This window comes from Ursus americanus, chromosome 12 (genome assembly GCF_024610735.1).
Source record: "Ursus americanus isolate L20-20 chromosome 12, mUrsAme1.1.p, whole genome shotgun sequence".
Lineage (NCBI taxonomy): Eukaryota > Metazoa > Chordata > Mammalia > Carnivora > Ursidae > Ursus > Ursus americanus.
This window is the reverse complement of record NC_142138.1, coordinates 57,371,942-57,391,040: the sequence shown is the minus strand read 5'-3', so window position 1 is coordinate 57,391,040 and position 19,099 is coordinate 57,371,942. Positions and strand designations below refer to the sequence as shown.

Sequence of the window (19,099 nt, the reverse complement as noted above, 5' to 3'; positions counted from 1 at the left end):
AGTAATAGTATTTGCTTGGATAGAATGTAAAAGGAATTTTCCAATATATGGAAGTAGGTGAGAGAATATCTAGACTTTCTTATTAATTAAGTCATTTTCTCCCTTTTCCCTTAAGGATATATGGAATTTTTAGTGTCATGTATTTTGGAGCATTTTTAACAGGTGAATTTATTAACAATCTAAAATACCACAGTTTACATTAATCGTACATATTTCAGGACCCAAGTAATTGAACTCACATTAAATGTGGATAGCTTGTATTTTTAAGACATATCCTCTATATTTTACTAATTAGATCTAATGAACAAAAATTATGACATTTGTAATATAAAATACTTTTATCCAAGTCTTTAGAGGTCCAAATTATTTTTCTGTGGTGATTTGGAAATGAAATTGTGTTATAAATGGGAGTATAAATTTTATCTTATATGGTATGCCACTTAGAAGAGGTGAAGTGGTAGTTTTAGTAAGTTCAATAATTTTTTTTGTCTTCAACTAAATATTAATAGTGAAGTAGAAAAATTATTAAAAATACATATGAATATGCACCAAACAACAGAACCCCAAAATCTATGAAGAAACATTGGCAGAGTTGAAAGGAGAAATAATAGTAGGAGACTTCAATCCCCCACTTAAAATAATGGGTAGAACATCTAAACAGAAGATCAGTAAGGATACGGAGTACTTGACCAATACTATAAACCAGCAAGACCTAATAGACATCTGTAGAACACAATAATGTTGCTTTGGAGGATGCACCCTTTTAGAGGAAGTTGTTTTCTTAGACACCTCAGGTCAGTGTTCGTATTCTAAATGTTGGTAAGTTTATGAATATGTGAATACTAACAATATGTGAATGCAAATATATAAATAAAGTGATACAAGAAAAAAAGAACACTCTAACACTAGCAGAATACCCATTCTTCTCAAGTGCACATGTCATAATCTTCAGGATAGAGCATATGTTAGGACCCAAAACAAATCTCAGTAAATTTTAGAAGATTGAAATCATGTGAAATGTCTTCTCTGACTACAATGGAATGAAGCTAAAAATTAATAACAGAGGGAAAATTGGAAAATTCACAAATTTGTAAAAAATAACGCACTCTTAACTGATGGGTCAAAGAAATCACAAGGGAAATTAGAAAATACCTAGAGATTAATAAAAATGAATGCAACATACCAAAGCATGCAACATTCCAAACTTATACAGCAAAAGCAGTGCTCGGGGGAAATTTATAGCTGTAAATGACTATATTAAAAAAGAAGAAAGATGTCAAATCAACAATAACTTTATGCTTAGAGGAACTGGAAAAAGAAGAACAAATTTTATCAGAAGGAAGAAAGTAATAAATATTAGAGGGGAGAAAAATAAAATAAAGAATAGGAAAACAATAGTGAAAATCAGTAAAACCAAAAGTTGGTTCTTTGAAAAGATCAACAAAATTGACAAGTGCTTATTTAGACCAAAAAGAGAGAGAGGCACACACAAAATCAGAAATGGACAACACATCTTTTTGTATTATATTGTAATATGTATTTTAATACATATTATTTACAATAATAAAATGGATTATAAGAGAATACTACGACCAATTGTAAGCCAATAAATTAGATAACTGAGTTGAAATCCACAAATTCCTAGAAATCACAAGTTACCTAAATAACTCAAGAAGAAATAGAAAATTTCAACAGACCTATAATGAGTAAAGAGATTGAATCAGTAATCAAAAAGCTTCCAACAAAGAAAAATCTAGGATCAGATATCTTTATGGGTAAGTTCTACCAAACATTTGAGGAAAGGTTAACATCATTCCTTCTTAAAATCTTCCCAAAGTGTGTAAGAAGAAGGAATACTTCCTCATTCTGTGAGGCCAACATTACCCTAATACCAAGTCCAGATGAAGACATTACATGAAAAGAAAACTACAGACTGGGACACTGGGATTTCAGCTCAGGTCATGATCTGAGGGTCACAGGATCAAGCCCCATGTTGGGCTCTACACTCTGCATGGAGTCTGTTTGAGGTTCTCTCTCTCCTTCTGCTCCTCCCCCCATGTGCACTCTCTCTCTCAAAATAAATAAATAAAATCTTAAAAAAAAATACAGACCAATATTTTTCATGAATAGAAGCAAAAATCCTTAACAAAATACTAGCAAACCAAATTCATCAGGATATTAAAAGGATTATGTACCCTGACCAAGTGGATTTATCCCAGAATGCAAGGTTGGTCTAACATTTAAAAAAAAATCAGTTATAGATCATATTAATAGAATGAAGAACAGAAAAACATCTGGCCATCTCAACTGATGCAGAAAAGGCATTTGACAAAATCAAACACTCTTTCATGATAAAAGCTCTCAGAAAACCAAGAATAAAATGAAATTTCCTCAGCACAGTAAAGTTCATTTATGAAAACCCCAAGCTAATGTCATACTCAATGGTGAAAAACTAAAAGCTTTCCCCCTAAAATCAGGAACAAAGACAAGGAAGCCTGTTTTTACCACTGCTATTCAACATTTACTGGAAGTTCTAGCTAGAGTGATTAGACTAGAAAAAAAAAATAAAAGTCATCCAGATTGGAAGGAAGAAGTAAAGCTAATCTTTATTTTTAGATGACATGGTTCTATTTATAAAAAATCCCAAAGAATTCATAAGAAAGCTACTAGAGTTTACAAGCAAGTTCAACAAAGTTGCAGGGTGCAAGAACATCACATAAAAGTCAGTTGTACTGCTACACTACCACCATTGAACAATCTGAACAGGAAATTAAAATAATTCCATTTATAATAGCATATAAAAAGATAAAATACTTGGGAATAAATTAAACCAACAAGGTGAAAAACGTGTACAATGAAATCTACAGAACATTGCTGAAAGAAATTTTAAAAGATTGAAAAAAATGGAAAGATATCCTGTGTTCACAGATAGGGAGACTTAATGTTGTTAAGATGCCAGTATTAACTAATTTGATCTACAGATTCCGTGTAATTTCTATAAAAATTCCACAGCCTTTTTTGCTGCAGTGGAAAAGCCAATACTCAAATTCATATGGAATTGTAATATGTTCTGAATAGCCAAAACAATCTTGAAAAAGAACAAAATTGGAGGACTCACACAGTTTATGATTTCAAAGCTACAGTAGCTGCAAAAGCTACAGTAATCAAAACTGTTCAGTACTTGTGTGAGGATAGAAGTATAGACCAGTGGACTACATTGACAGACCAAAAGTAATCCCATATGTAATCCCAAGTGGCTAATTGACTTTTGGCACAGGTGCCAGGTCTATTCAATGGGGAAAGAATAGTCTCTTCAGATGATGATGGATCAACTAGATTTCCATATGGAAAGAATGAAGTTGGACCTCTTACCTCACATAATGTACAAAAATTAACTAAAAACAGATCAACAGTTATAAGAGCTGAAAGTATGAAACTCTTAGAAGAAAACGTAAGAGCAAATCTTCATGATCTTGGATTTTATGATGTGTTCTTAGATATGATTCCAAAAGCTTGAGCAACAAACATAAAAATTGATAAATTTTACTTTGTCAAAATTAAAAACTTTTGTGCCTTAAAGGACTTTATCAAGAAAGTGAAAAGATGGCCAGCAGAATGGGAAAAATATTTGCAAATTATATATCTGATAAGGGTTTAATATCTAGAATATATAAAGAACTACAGTTCAACAACAAAAAGACAATCCAACTCAGAAAAAAGGAGTTGAATAGACATTTCTCCAAAGAATATATTCAAATGGCCAATAAGCACATGAAAAGATGCTTAGTACCAGTAGTCATTAGGGAAATTTAAATCAAAACCACAATGAAATATAGCTTCACAACTGCTAGGATGGTTAAACTCAAAGCAGTGGAAAATAAGAAGTGTTGGTGGCAAGTGGAGAAATTTGAACCCTTCTATGTTGTTGATTTGAATGTAAAATGGTGCACTGTGGATTGGTGGTACCTTAAATATAGAATTAAATATAGCTAAAACATACCTTAAGTATAGCTAAATACTGAATTACTGTATAACCCAGCAATTCCACTCTAAAGCATTGAAAGCACGGACTTAAACAGATATCTATACATCTATGTTCATAGAAGCACTGTTCACAGTAGTCAAAAGGTAGATATAACTTACAAAGTGTCCATCCACAGATTAATGGATAAACAAGAGTGGCATACCCATTCAATGGAATATTATTCAACCATAAAAAGGAACGAAATTCTGACATATGCTACAACATGGATGAACTTTGAAAACATCATGCTAAGTGAAATAAGCCAGACAGAAAAGGACAAGTATTACATGATTCCATTTATATCAAATATCTAAAATTGGCAAAATCATAGAGAAAGTAGAATAGAGGTTACCAGGAGCTTAGCAGAGGAAGAAATGGGAAGTTATTGCCTAATGGTTACAGAGTTTCTCTGTAGGTTGATGAAGAATTTTGGAAATAGATAGTGGTGATTATTGCACGATGTTGTGAGTATAATTAATGCCACTGAATTGTACACATAAAAATGGTTAAAACGACAATTTTCTATTTCTTTTACCAACAAAAAATCTAAAAGGACACATAGATAATTTTGTCTCAGAATTATTGCTGTAAGTTATGAAGTAGAGGAGGATTATTACCACTTCCTGGAAAAGGGGAGACAGTTTTAGCTTTAGTTAGCTGTGTAAGACTCTTCATTAAGCTTATTGTCAGTGTGGGCCAATTTTAGAGATGATAGACTTGTTCCAGGGTAACCCCAGTTCACATGATCCATGTAATATGACTGGACTCCAGCTTGGCAGGAGAGTCTTTCTTTGCTAATAATGGAACTTACCAAATATGTAAGTCCCATAAATTTGGGTGCTATAAAGTTCTTTTAGAAGAACAAAGTAGAAATGTTGAGATTAAGTTTACTGCCCATTTATTCCACTTTCTTGTGAAAGGCCATTTGAAACCTGAATTAAAGTATTGTTTTTGAGAGAAATTTTTGAAGTTTCTCTCTAGAGTAACCTATTAAACCATTTACATGCTTAAATTAAGTGTTGGACAAAGTTAATATTGTGTTTATGAAATACTAATGTAGTCTTTCAGTATTTTTTTCAAGCAATACAGATCTAATTCCATGACCCCTTGTGACTGCTATAATTTGTATTTTTATTTTGGGTTTAGTCAAAGATCCAGGATGACCATTCATTTTGGTCAGTCTCTTGCTTTAAAATAAAGCGAATTAACTCATCTACTTGACTGTAAAAACTCATGGGTACTATATAATTTTTCAAAGAGCAATGTATTAAGTGTTTTGTAATTGTTAAATATAGCTACTTAGATATTTCATCCAGTGTTTATAGAAGTTACTGTTGGGTAGGGACATATATTTAATCATAGACTGCTCAAATATATTATTTTTCTAATATTTTTAAGCTTCGAGATTCGACAGAACAATTTCAAGAATATTATAGGCAAAGATTACGCTATCAACAGCATTTAGAACAGAAGGAGCAACAGCGACAGATATACCAACAAATGCTGCTTGAGGGAGGTGTGAATCAGGAGGATGGTCCTGATCAGCAGCAGAATCTTACCGAACAATTCCTTAATAGGTATGTCTTTCAGTCACTTTTTAAAACATAGGAATTATTTCAAAGCTATTGAAAGCATGCGGTGACTGCTACTTTCCACATATAGTTTGAGATTTTGAAGTGTTTCAAGTAATGGGGAGTTACGGAATATCTTCCTTTCATACCATTCTGAATGTTGGTCTAATTTTGTTCTTCTTCCCTTTAAACCTTTTTTCACTTCTAAGCAGTGAGAGCAGAAGTGTGGTGGTTCTACTCACATCTGGAAGTAGATGGCCAGGTGGATCCAGCTGTCCAGGGTTGCTGAGATCCCAGGTGTCCTAGTTACTTAGCTTCTTTTTGCTTGTTTCCTCATATACTTCACAGAATAGCCACGAAGATTAAGTTAATCTATGCAAAGTGCTTAGAATAGTACTTGGCATATAGTAAGCACTATATTAAGTGTTCACTGTTACAGACTGAGGGCTTCAGAGGGGAGGGGGGTGGGGGAATGGGATAGGCTGGTGATGGGTGGTAGGGAGGGCACGTATTGCGTGGTGCACTGGGTGTTATACGCAACTAATGATCATGGAACTTTACATCAAAAACCAGGGATGTACTGTATGGTGACTAACATAATAAATGTTAAAAAAATAAAAATAAAAGAATGTAAGAAAAAAAAATAAGTGTTCACTGTTGCTTTTGTTGTTTTGGGTCCTTAACTTTCAGATTCTTTAGAATTCAATATATTAAAATTATTCTTTCTTATAATTTCTGCCAAGACAATATGTCCTTACATTGTTTTTAAAATTATAGGGTGTAGATAGATAATAATGTGTCTTTAAAAATCAATAAACTAGAATTTATATATTTAAATGAGCAATGTTTGTTAGAAAATTAAATAAGTTAATATATAAAAAATCAGTTGGAATAATTCCTGGCATATAGGAAATGCACCATAAATGTAGGTTATTATTGTGATTATGATTAGGCAATGCTGTGGTGCCTGTCAGTTCTTTACTTGATTCAATAATATAGGAAGTAATCTGCTTGATACTCTGAGGGTTGTGCAAGCCAATGAGCCTGAAACTGATTCCGTCTTCAAACTTTCATACAAGAAATGTTTATAGTGGTAATCTAAAGAGTCTAAATAGGCTTCTGAACATTGCATTTGAGGATCATTTTCTTACATCTCTGATAAGTCAGTGGCTTATCAGAATTATCCTATTTTGATTAACTGCCATTTCTGGTTCTTAGATGTCTTCTTCATATCCATAAAGGCCATGGTTGCAGTTGGATTTCCTGTTTATTTTTCAGTGGAAGCAGATAGCTAGCATTAAATCAGAAAATAAAGTGGCAAGGTTCTGTGATCCTAATAGTGATAAGGGATGTACGTCCTCAGAAAAAAAGTTAAACTGCTCAAGATAGTTTATCCTTCCTTTATTTATTTTTTTTAAAAGATTTTATTTATTTATTTGACGGAGAGACAGCCAGCGAGAGAGGGAACAGAAGCAGGGGGAGTGGGAGAGGAAGAAGCAGGCTCCCAGCGGAGGAGCCTGATGCGGGGCTCGATCCCAGAACGCTGGGATCACGCCCTGAGCCGAACGCAGATGCTTAACGACTGTGCTACCCAGGTGCCCCATCCTTCCTTTAAAGACAATTATAAATAGAATTCAAATTATTTCTTATTATTTAGCTTTTGTAAGTTAGTTTCATATAAATTCTGTTGTTCTCCTCTTTTATCTATTATTTTCTAACACTTTAATACTTTTATTCAACCCTTTTTTTCTAGGCCCTTAATTTTATATATCTGAGCCAGTACCAGGACTTTGAAGTACCTAATTCCATGGATATATTGAATAGAGATAGAATCTATGAAGTAAAATACTTGCCTCCTTAATGTTTTATTTTTTCAAATCAGTCTAGCAGTGGAGCATAGTTTCCAGGTTTAAATTTTGCGTCTCTTTTCCAAGAGTACTGTATCACTACAGTATCACTACTTCATACTTCTTGATATTTTGTTTCTGTTAATACTAATAAACAGCACCTCTGATTTGGCACTTACTATAAGCACATTCAGCCTCATCGTCCCCACTCTTAGAGAGTCAAAATGATGTTAGCATTTTAGACTTTATACTTAGCATTTCCCAAATTGACTTGACCCCAGACTCATTCTTTTTGGGGAGCATTTCACAGGATTAGTGTTTTATAAAAAACAATTTGGGAAATGCAGCCTAGTTAAAATTATTAACATATATATTTAGTAATGGCTGCCAATTCCTTTAATAATATTGAACTGCTCTTTTAAAGTCTTTTCTAAGCCCTAACACACACACACACACACACACACACACACACACACACACACACACACACACATGTTTAATGTGGGAAAACTAGAAAATGCAATAAACCACAACACCTCTTGGTAATCATACCCCTTGTGTACTTCTCTCTCATAGTGAATCTAGGCTGTAGAAAGTGATGCCGGGCCAGTTCTGGGTCTAAATCTTAACAGAGCCTGTGGCTTCCTCTTTGTGCTGTTTGGAGTCCTGAGTCCCACAAAAGAAGTCAGTCTACCCTGATATAGGAAGACTTGTGATGAGGGAAAGACCTTGAGGCTAACTTGTTTTGCTTCCTGCTCTATCTCCCTAGTGCCTAGATCAGAGCCTGGCAGATAGTCTGTAGAATGAATGAATGTGTGACTAATAGGACGCCACTTGACTGTGCCCCATCATGGCCTGTTCTAATCCTTCATTTCCTAGTCGACATGATGTTACTAGAGAGAGGAGATGAAAATGGCTTGTTTTGTTTTGTTGGTGAGAAATTTTGGTAGTGGTGATATTTTTGCTATTTTGGGAAATTGTTTCAAACTGAAAATTAAATCAAAGTTATACTGGAGAGAAACAGATTTTTTTTTAAAGATTTTTTTAAATTTATTTATTCGACAGAGATAGAGACAGCCAGCAAGAGAGGGAACACAAGCAGGGGGAGTGGGAGAGGAAGAAGCAGGCTCATAGCGGAGGAGCCTGATGTGGGGCTCGATCCCACAACGCCGGGATCACGCCCCGAGCCGAAAGCAGACGCTTAACCGCTGTGCCACCCAGGCGCCCCAGAAACAGATTTTTTTAATGTTTTTATGGTAAAATGGTAAAATATCTATATCCTACAGTGGCATACTGTAGGAAAATTTGGATCTTTCGGTATCTTGGTTATGTCTTAAGCCAGTCATGGTAATTTTTTAGTACTGAACTTACATTTATATCTTTTATGTGCCTGTATTTACCTTCTCAAACTTATTTTATTTATATATATATATTTATATATAAAAGATTTATTTATTTGAGACAGCATGTGAGAGAAAGAGCACCAGCGGTTGGAGGGGGTGGAGAGAAAGAAGCAGACTCCCCCCTGAGCAGGGAGCCCGAAGCAGGGGCTTGTTCCCAGGTCCCTGAGATGACACCCTGAGCTGAAGGGAGACACTTAACTGACTGAGCCACCTAGGTGCTCTTCTTCTATATGTTTTAAGAATGTGATTAAGTTTTCATTTTAATGTAATTGCATTGTTTTATTTTATAGGTCCATTCAAAAGCTTGGTGAATTAAATATTGGAATGGATAGCCTTGGTAATGAGGTGTCAGCACTCAACCAGCAATGTAATGGGAGCAAAGGCAATGGATCTACTAATTCTTCTCTAACTAGTTTTGCTACACCACCCCAAGACTCCAGTCAGAGACTAACACATGATGCTTCAAATATTCACACAAGCACCCCACGTAATCCTGGTTCAACAAATCACATACCTTTTCTTGAGGAATCACCTTGTGGAAACCAAATGTAAGTACTTTACTTTGTAAAACCTGGAAATATTAACATGCTATTAATGATTGGAAGCCTAGAAAGTTGAACTTCTCTTTGGAGCCTTACAAATACGTTTTTGGAGCTCATTACATACCAAATCTTTTTCTAATCTTTATTTATCTGTATTCTCTTCTACTAACTTCTAAATTTCTTAGTAGTCTTTGTTCTCCTATTTTTATTTCTGCTTTCTCACTACCACTAAGACAATTCTATTTTTTATGTCATTTTACTCATAGATCTTTATCTTCTCCCTGATTTTCTTTTTCTTTCTTTTCTTTCTTTTTTTTTTTTTTTTTTTTTGCCATTGGTACCTTTTGACAAATAATATTTAATTCACAGACTTTGAGGGCACAAGATGTTTTATAACATGTTGGGATAATTGCAGCAAGAGAGTCTTGGCAGTCTGGCAGTTACCACAATTGAAGACATCTTGCATATTTATGTTTTCACTAATCAGGGAAATTTTTTTTCTTGCTATCATTAGTAAACAAGTGTTCATTTATGCAATAGGAATACTTGAGTATTTTCTTCATCTATTCTTTTTTTTTTTAAGTTTTTAATCACCCAGTGCTCATCCTCACAAGTACACTCCTTAATCTCCAAAACCTATTTCACCCTTCCCCCTTGCTACCCACCTCCTCTCTGGTAACCATCAGTTGGTTCCCTATAGTTAAGAGTCTGTTTCTTGGTTTGTCTCTTTTTTTTTTCCCCTTTGCTCATTTGTTTCGTTTCTTACATTCCACATATGAGTTTCTTCATCTATTCTTTTTTTTTTTTTTCCTAAGATTTTATTTATTCATTTGCCAGGGCACAGCCAGGGGAATGGCAGGCAGAAGGAGATGCAGACTCCTTGCTGAGCAAGGAGCCAATGTGGGACTCGATCCCAGGACTCTGGGATCATGACCTGGGCCAAAAGCAGACGCTAAACCGACTGAGCCACCCAGACATCCCTTTTTCATCTATTCTTAACATTAAACACCTTTGAGAGTGTATAACTTGCTTAGGGCCTTTGGATGCTTACAGAAATTAGATTGGCCTTATAAATTTTGTATCAAGGATTCTAGTTTTATATTTAAGAGCAGAAGTTTATTAATATTTACTTCCTTATTACAGTTTCTATAACTGTATTTTTGCACTCCGAAAACTAGGACTCAAATTTTAAAATTGATTTTTTAAAAAATTAAAGTAACACACATACATGTTTTAAAAACACAAATAGCACTTCAAGCCTGTCTTATCCATCTTTGTCTATGATTTCTATTTCTGATACACTGCCATTTTCAACCCAGTTAGCTGTTTCTTGTACTATATATCTCCACATTTCTGAATAACATGCTTCTGTTACTATTTTTATTTTCTGTTGATTCCCTGCCGGTTAGATTTAGCTACCATACTCCTCACCCACAGTACATTCACTTTGTCTACTCTTTCTTTCCAATATATATCAATTTTTGTTAAAATGAGTAATCAGTGTTAACATTACCATGGCCATGTAAATGTTATTTACATCTGAGTCATGTAATAGGATTACGTTTCCTTTTCATGCAACTTTTATTTTTCATGGAGACATTAATTGCCTCATTTTTGGTGTGCCTTTTATGTGTGCACGTATTTAATTTTCTTAGTACCTCTCACTAACCTCTCTGCTGATCACTTGACAAAACTGTAAAATCATAAAACTTCTCTCATTGTAGTACAAAGTATCAAGTAGTTGTCTCTTTTCCATTTTCCCCCTTGGGAGACATCCTCCAGGATCGCTCTTGCTTCACTTTATATTCATTACCTCCAGGCCATCCTACTGAGGCCTGAGAGTCCTGAGACTTCCTTTCACCCTCCTCCTGGGAATTTCCTTTGCCTCTTTTCTGTATTGGATCCTGTGTTTTCAGGATCTCATGTAGTTTCCTGAAAATGGGCAAATTAGAGGTAAAATTTCTGAGACCTTGCATGTCTAACTATTTCCCATTTTATTTGTTAGAATAGCTCAGTATAGAGGTCTAGGATGGAGATCATTGCTTAGGGTTTCACAGGTATTGCTACGTTTCCGTGTTCTTGTTAAGAAGTCTGATGCCGTTGTGACCTGATCCTTTGTATGAAGACTGCTGTTTTTTCCATCTGGCATTTTTTAGGACTTTCTCTTCGCTGATGTTCTAAAAATTTCATGATGATATTCATCAGAATAAGTCTATTTTCCTTCCATTCTCCTGGGTACTAATGGGCCATTTTAGGCTAGAAACTTAAGTTCTGGAAAATTGAAAAAATATTTTTTATTTAGCAGTTTCCTCACTTCCATTTTCTATTGGTTGTTTTCTACCATATTGTTATTTTCTAAGCTCTTATTATCTAATTTTCCTTAAAAAAAATTTTTTTTTTGTAGATCCCATTCTTGTTTCCTGGATTTATTATTTACTCTTACATCTCCAAGAATTTAAGTTGTTTTGTATGTTTTGTTTCCTGAATTGCCTCCCTCCTTCCAAATTCCTTTTTGTTTTTTTTTTAAAGTTTTTATTTAAATTCCAGCTAGTTAACATACAATATAATATTAGTTTCAGTTGTACAATATAGTGGTTCAACACTTACATGCTAACACCCAGGGCTCATCATAGCAAGTGCACTTCTTAATCCCCATCACCTATTTAACCCTTCCCCCTACCGACTTCCCCTTTGGTAACCATCAGTTTGTTCTCTGTAGTTAGAGTTTGTTTCTTGGTTTGCCTCTCTCTCTTTTTTATCCCCTTTGCTCATTTGTTTTGTTTCTTAAATTCCACATATGAGTGAAAGCATATGGTATTTGTTTTTCTCTGACTTATTTCACTTAGCATAATACTCTCTGGCTCTGTCCACATCATTGCAAATGGCAAGATTTCATTCTTTTTTATGGCTGAATAATATTCCATACCATATTTTCTTTATCCATTCATCAATTAATGGACACCTGGCTGCTTCCATAATTTGGCTATTGTAAATAATGCTGCTTTAAACATATCATTTTATATGCATGTATTCCTTTGAATTAGTGTTTTGCATTCTTTGGGTAAATATTTAGTAGTACAATTACTGCATTGTAGGGTAGTTCTACCTTTAACTTCTTGAGGAATCTTCCTACTGCTTTCCAGAGTAGCTGTACCACTTTGCATTGCCACCAGCAGTGCAAGAGTGTCCCCCTTTCTCCACGTCCTTGCCAACATCTGTTGTTTCTTGTATTGTTGCTTTTAGCTATTCTGACAGATGTGAGGTGATATCTCACTGTAGTTTTGATTTGTTATATCACAAAGCCATAGTGATCAAAACAGCATGGTACTGACATAAAAATAGATCAATAGAACAGAATAGAAAGCCCAGAAATGAACCCACAACTATATAGTCAATTAATCTTTGGCAAAGCAGGAAAGAATAACCAATGGGAAAAAGATAGTCTCTTTAACAAATGGTGTGTTGGGAAAATTGGACAGCAACATGCGAAAGTATGAAACTGGACCAGTTTCTTGTACCATACCCAAAAATAAATTCAAAATGGATTAAAGGCCTAGATCTGAGATATGAAACCATTAAAATCCTAGAGGAGAACATAGGCAGCAACCTCTTTGATATCTGCTGTAGCAACCTCTTACTAGGTATGTCTCCTGAGGCAAGGGAAACAAAAGCAAAAATAAACCATTGGGATTTCATCAAAATGAAAAGCTTCTCTACAGTGAAGGAAACAATCAACAAAACTGAAAAGTAACCTTTGGAATTGGAGAAGTATTTGCAAATGGCATATCTGATAAAGAGTTAGTATCCAAAATATGTAAAGGACTAATAAAATTCAACACTCCAAAAACAAATAATCCAATTTAAAAATGAGAAGACATACATACACATTTTTCCAAAGACATACAGATGGCCAACAGACACATGAAGAAATGCTCAACATCACTTATCATCAGGGAAATATAAACCAAATTCCTTTTTCTGTCGTTTTATTTTCTTTTTAAGATTTTATTTATTTGAGAGAGAGAGAGAGAGAGTGTGTGTGTGTGCAGGCATACAAGCAGTGGGAGGGGCAGAGGAAGAAGCAAACTCTCCACTGAGCGTAGAGCCTGACTTGAGGCTTGATCCCAGCACCTTGAGATCATGACCTGATCCAACTTGAGCCACCCAGGCACCCCACTTTTTCTGTTTGTTTTAGTCTCTGGCTTTTATCTAGGAAACTTTCTTCAAGTATCTGGAAATCTCTGACTATCCATAAAGAGTGAGGCATAAAGAAAAAAAAAAAAAAGCCGATTGGAAGGAAGGCTATGTATATAGATGGATCTGTCTACCTGGCAAAATGTGATTAAGGAGGAACATTGTTTTACTGAAGACTCTCAACTGTCTGCTTCTGTTAGTCTTTTCTCTTGAGCCAGATAATTTTCCTAAAGAGCAATCCAAGTTCCTTTCTGGGATAACATTTAAGCATAACATCCAGGATTCTAGAACTCAGCAGGGGAAAGCTACTTGACATCTCACTATAAAATTTGTAAACTTCACTTAATCTGCTTTCCAGAATGGCTTCTCACTCCCTCCTTACAACTATGCTTGGTGTCACTGAGTCTCAGAGCCTCTTAATAAATGGCTTCAGAGAGTTACTTTGGGGTCGGTGTGGGTCATTTACCAAAAAAAATAAATATTAGAGATTGAAAAGATAAATTAGGGTCTGTTTTATATTCAGAGTAAACTTTATTTGAATTTCTATTCACACAGCTCATCAGAACATTCAGTCATTAAGCCGCCTCTTGGAGATTCTTCAGGGAATCTATCAAGGTCAAGAGGGGAAGAGGTAATACTTTGGTGAAGGAGGTTTCATTATTACTTTTATATATACCTGCGGATATTGCTAAGGAATTCTCAATTCATAGAAAGAACCAGTTTTAGAAATAATCATTATTGTTAATGATGTTATTTGTCTCAAGGTAGTTGAGCTTTCACCGGATAAGTGAAGAGGTTGCCTCAGAAAATATTTGAAAGTATTCATTTTAATGGCCCAGTAGCAATCTTGGCTCATGAGTTGGGGCTGTGTACTACTCTTTGAGCCCTATGGTTAATTTGTTTAGATATTATTGGTATTTCTTTTGGGCTTCTCATCAGTGCAGCTGTTTTTTCTTTGAAACCAGACATCCTTCCCTTAACTACTATACAGCTTCATTCTATCTTATTTTCTTTGGTTCAGATTTTTTAAAAAAGATTTTATTTATTTATTTGATAGAGAGCAGGAAAGCACAGGCAGGGGGAGTGGCAGAGGGAGAAGGAGAAGCAGGCTCCCTGCTCAGTGGGGGCTCTCTGCTCATGCGGGGCTCAATCCTAGGACCCTAGGATCATGACCTGAGCCGAAGGCAGTTGCTTAACCAACTGAGCCACCCAGGCTTCCCTCTTTGGTTCAAATTTTAACACCATAAACAAAGCCATTATTTCAGATGCTTATGAGGCCAAACAGGTAACAAATGAATAAAGTTGACTATTGTGATAAGCACATAAGAATATTTGTCCCTTGCACAAAGCAATATGCTTATCTAGTGTTTCCAGTTCTTTTGATTGTCAAGAAATTATAGGAATGTAGATTTTTATGTGAAATCTATTTTTAAAAATAGCAATGTTTCATAAAATATTTAAACACACTGAAGAAGAGCAAATAAAGTTAATTGGTGGCTCTGCCACATCTGTTCTAAAGCAACCCTTAGTAATTATTATTAGTGTGCTATAGGCAATTTAATCAATTAGTCATTTCCCTCACTTTTTCTCATATCTACCATTGTGTTCATTTGGCAGTCACATTTCTTGTATGTGGGTTAATGGAAAATGTAGCATTTCTAATCAAATAAATTCAAATGAATAATAAAAGAATTCAGTTACGTAAGACAGACATAGTATGACCTATCAGGTTTTACCCCGTTCCCCCATCAGGATTTATTTATTGCATGAATACATAAAAGTTTGTGTAGGGAGAGGGCATAATCTCTTCATTGATATAGTCACTATGGATCCTAGAGCTGAAGTGACTTGCCTCAGTGTGTGTACTTGACATTCATACTTCCCAAAGGTAGGATTTGGTTAGGTCTGTTGACTACACCCGGTCTAGAGGTCCCTGTTCCAGGTCCAGTCCATTGTGGTAAGGATAGCAGGGTAGTTTCAAATGATATTAATAGCAGGAGTCATCAAAGCTTTTATATAGAACTGCTTCAACTTGCCTTTCTCGGAAGAGGACAGATAGGTTGACAGTTTAAAATAAAAGTGAGGTTCAAATTAAATGTTCTGATTAAAATCATTTTATAATTTTAAAAGAGTATTTTACAATTTCAGTTTGAAATATTAAAGTATTCATTGCTGAAGCTAATGGTAAACTATCCCCCACCACCCCCACCCAAGTGGAAGTGGATTGAGTAATAGTCTTACACTTCCTACTTTTAGAAACACAAATGAGATTGTTAATTTTATAAAAATTATATATGTGGGCTATTTTTTCTTTATAGTTAAAGATAACTTTATATGAGAATGCATAGGCTTCTGTTTTGTCATAGTAAGCAAAGAGAAACTTGAATGTTAATGAACTTTCTGAACTTAGTTCAATAATGGGCAGCAAAAAAGTAGAAAAATTTGGGTTAATTTGAATTTGCCATTTAAAAGAAAATGTGATAAGAACTAGGAAGATCAGTAGGGGAAGAAAGGGATAAAGAAAGGGGGGGTAATCAGAAGGGGGAATGAAACATGAGAGACTATGGACTATGAGAAACAAACTGAGGGCTTCAGAGGGGAGGGGAGTGGGGGAATGGGATAGACTGGTGATGGGTAGTAAGGAGGGCATGTATTGCATGGTGCACTGGGTGTTATACGCAACTAACAAATCATCGAACTTTACATCAGAAACCAGGGATGTTACTGTATGGTGACTAACATAATATAATAAAAAACATTAAAATAAAATAAAAATAAAAGAAAATGTGATTATAAGTAGTGAACATAAAGTGATAAAGTGAATAATACAGTTCAAATAAATTTAAACTGGGCTAAAGGTGGATTCTTTCAAATTCATTTTTTTCATAAGATGACTTTCCTATTTATTCTTTCCACAGGATGACAAATCAAAAAAGCAGTTTGTTTGTATTAATACCCTAGAAGACACACAAGCTGTTAGAGCAGTGGCTTTTCATCCAGGTGGTGGTTTATATGCTGTAGGTTCAAATTCAAAAACTTTGAGAGTATGTGCCTATCCAGAAGTAATTGATCCAAGGTAAGGATAGGTCGTTTGTACTATCATTCTTGCTTTAGTTTTTAATTTAGCTCTATTGGTTCCTTTTTCAGAATTGCCATTCAGTAGCATTTCATTTTTATTTCTTTTCTTTTTATTAAGCCTTTAAATTTTTATTTTTAATGCTTAAGAAATATACATGAGAATCATTGACTAATTTTATAAATTTTTGTCATGGAATGTTTTGATTAGGCCATGAATTATATATGCAACTAAAAAGAATCTTTTGATCTGATCTATTTTCTAGATCAGTATTAAGCACCTTCTAGTATTGGTGATTTATCTGTCCTCTTTTTCTGTTTTTAATTATGAAGACTTTCAAACGTATACAAAAGTAGGGATTAGTACAGTGAAATGAAGTAATTGTCAAGTGTTTTGTCATATTTGCTTCATCCTTTTTGTTTGTTTGCTAAAGTATTTTAAGGTAAATCCTATATATGTCATTTCACCCTTTAGGATGAACCTCCAAAAACATGTACATTTTCTTACACAGATTTGATAGTATCATGTCTGATAAAATCTTTAGTATCCTAATATTAGTCTGTGTTTTAAATATTAGTCTGTGCAGATAAGATGCTATTACTCCACTAAACCAATGTTTGACTCCCATTAAAAGCCATGCTCTTGAGGAGCATGGTTATTCAGGACCTTCCACAGCCATGCCTGCAGCTCCTCACCTACTATAGTGACATCCCACTCAGTCTCCAGAATGCCCTGGGCTTCTCCCTGCTAGCCCCACAGACTGTTTCCCACCCTGCACATTCGGCTGGCACTTTCCCTACTATATTTTGTCTTCACTGGAGCTCTTCTCCTGCCATCATCTTTTTCTGTAAAAATTCTTCCTGTCCTTTAAGGCCTAGTACTTTGTACTGGACCAGAACACTTACACCCGTCTTACTGTATGTGAATAGTCAAGACATCAGCCCTTGCCAGATTTGAAATTCCAGAAAGAATTCTTGCTTCCTTTATTTTTTATTCATCCCTTACCTTCCCTCAGTCCCCATCAATTGCTCATATTATGTTTAATGTTTTTTGAACTTTTCGAATTTGGAAGCATTAGTAGCTCTTTTTTCATTCTTCTGTGTTTCTTAGTTAAAATCCATGAAAAATACGTAAAATGGAGACTTTTTAAAAAGTAATCTTTTTTCCTATGTGGTCTAAGAGTTAGGTTAGTCTAATAATAGTTCATAATTTTTCTTTTGGATTTTAAATATGCTTTAAATTTATTTCTTCCAAGATTTTGAAAATTGTTATTGATGTGTTGTCTGATACTTTTTTGCTCCCTCCCTCAAGAACAATCATAATATAGAACTTCATTAACTTTAGCAGGCAAGAAATTGAAATGTCTTTCTGTAATTTTCTTTTTAGTGCACATGACATCCCTAAGCAGCCAGTGGTACGTTTTAAAAGGAATAAACATCATAAAGGATCCATTTACTGTGTGGCCTGGAGTCCTTGTGGACAGTTATTAGCAACAGGATCAAATGACAAATATGTCAAAGTTCTGCCCTTCAATGCAGAGACTTGTAATGCAACAGGTAGGTCCCAAGTATGTAAGCAGTAGCTTACCAATGTTTCCATGTGTTGTATGTTTGTTATATCTCTGTATTATTTTCAACATAATCTAAGAACATAGCCTTAAGGAGAGTTTTTTATATTATAATTGCTTAGTTGCCTTCATAAGGCATGATTCTTTTTTAGTAAGTTCTTATAGTTGTTGTCTAATAATTGAAAACTATTGTTATCAGGGATGCCTGGGTAGCTCAGTCAGTTAAGCATCTGCCTTCGGCTCAGGTAGGGTTCCCTGCTCAGTGGGGAGTCTGCTTCTCCCTCTCCTTCTGCCACTCCCCATTTGTTCTCTCTCTCCTCTCAAATAAAATAAAATCTTTAAAAAATTATTGTTATCAGAAAGGTGACTTTTAAATTACTACTAACAGTGCATTAATGGATATGTTATGGAGAGTACCTGTCTTCTCTTTCATTTCCTTTGGGATAAAAAAGAAGATAACTATGTATAGCTCTGTTTTAGGGATGGTGATAACTGAATCAGTATTGATTTCTTAAAGTTCTTTGCTGGGGCACCTGGGTGGCTCAGTTGGTTAAGCGTCTATCTTCAGCTCAGGTCAAGATCCTGGGGTCCTCGGCTCCCTGCTCAGCTGGGGAGCCTGCTTCTCCCCCCAGCCCATGCTCTCACTTGCTGTCTCTCTGTCTCTCTCAAGTGAATAAATAAAAAATCTTAAAAAATAAAAAACAAAAAAACCCACTTAAAGTTCTTTGCTCAGTAAAGTGAAATTGATTATAGTATTAATCCCTAAATGAAAATATAAACCACACCTCTCTACCATTATTCTTGCTTAGTTTTGAGACAGTTTAGCAATCTCAAATTATCACAGTAAGTTGAGCAGCATCTTTTTTTTTAATTCT

The 19,099-nt window shown here is 34.9% G+C and overlaps 1 protein-coding gene across 3 annotated transcripts in view; it reads left to right on the top strand.

Moving 5' to 3' along the window:
* Positions 1-19,099, top strand: part of WDR47 (WD repeat domain 47) — a 60,627-nt gene that overhangs the window by 29,132 nt on the left and 12,396 nt on the right. For all 3 annotated transcript variants that reach the window (XM_087866148.1, XM_087866146.1, XM_087866147.1), the window contains 5 exons: positions 5,423-5,601; positions 9,136-9,393; positions 14,137-14,212; positions 16,500-16,657; positions 18,044-18,213. In XM_087866148.1, coding sequence (XP_087722274.1) covers positions 5,423-5,601; positions 9,136-9,393; positions 14,137-14,212; positions 16,500-16,657; positions 18,044-18,213 — 841 coding nt within the window. The remainder of the gene's footprint in view (positions 1-5,422; positions 5,602-9,135; positions 9,394-14,136; positions 14,213-16,499; positions 16,658-18,043; positions 18,214-19,099) is intronic.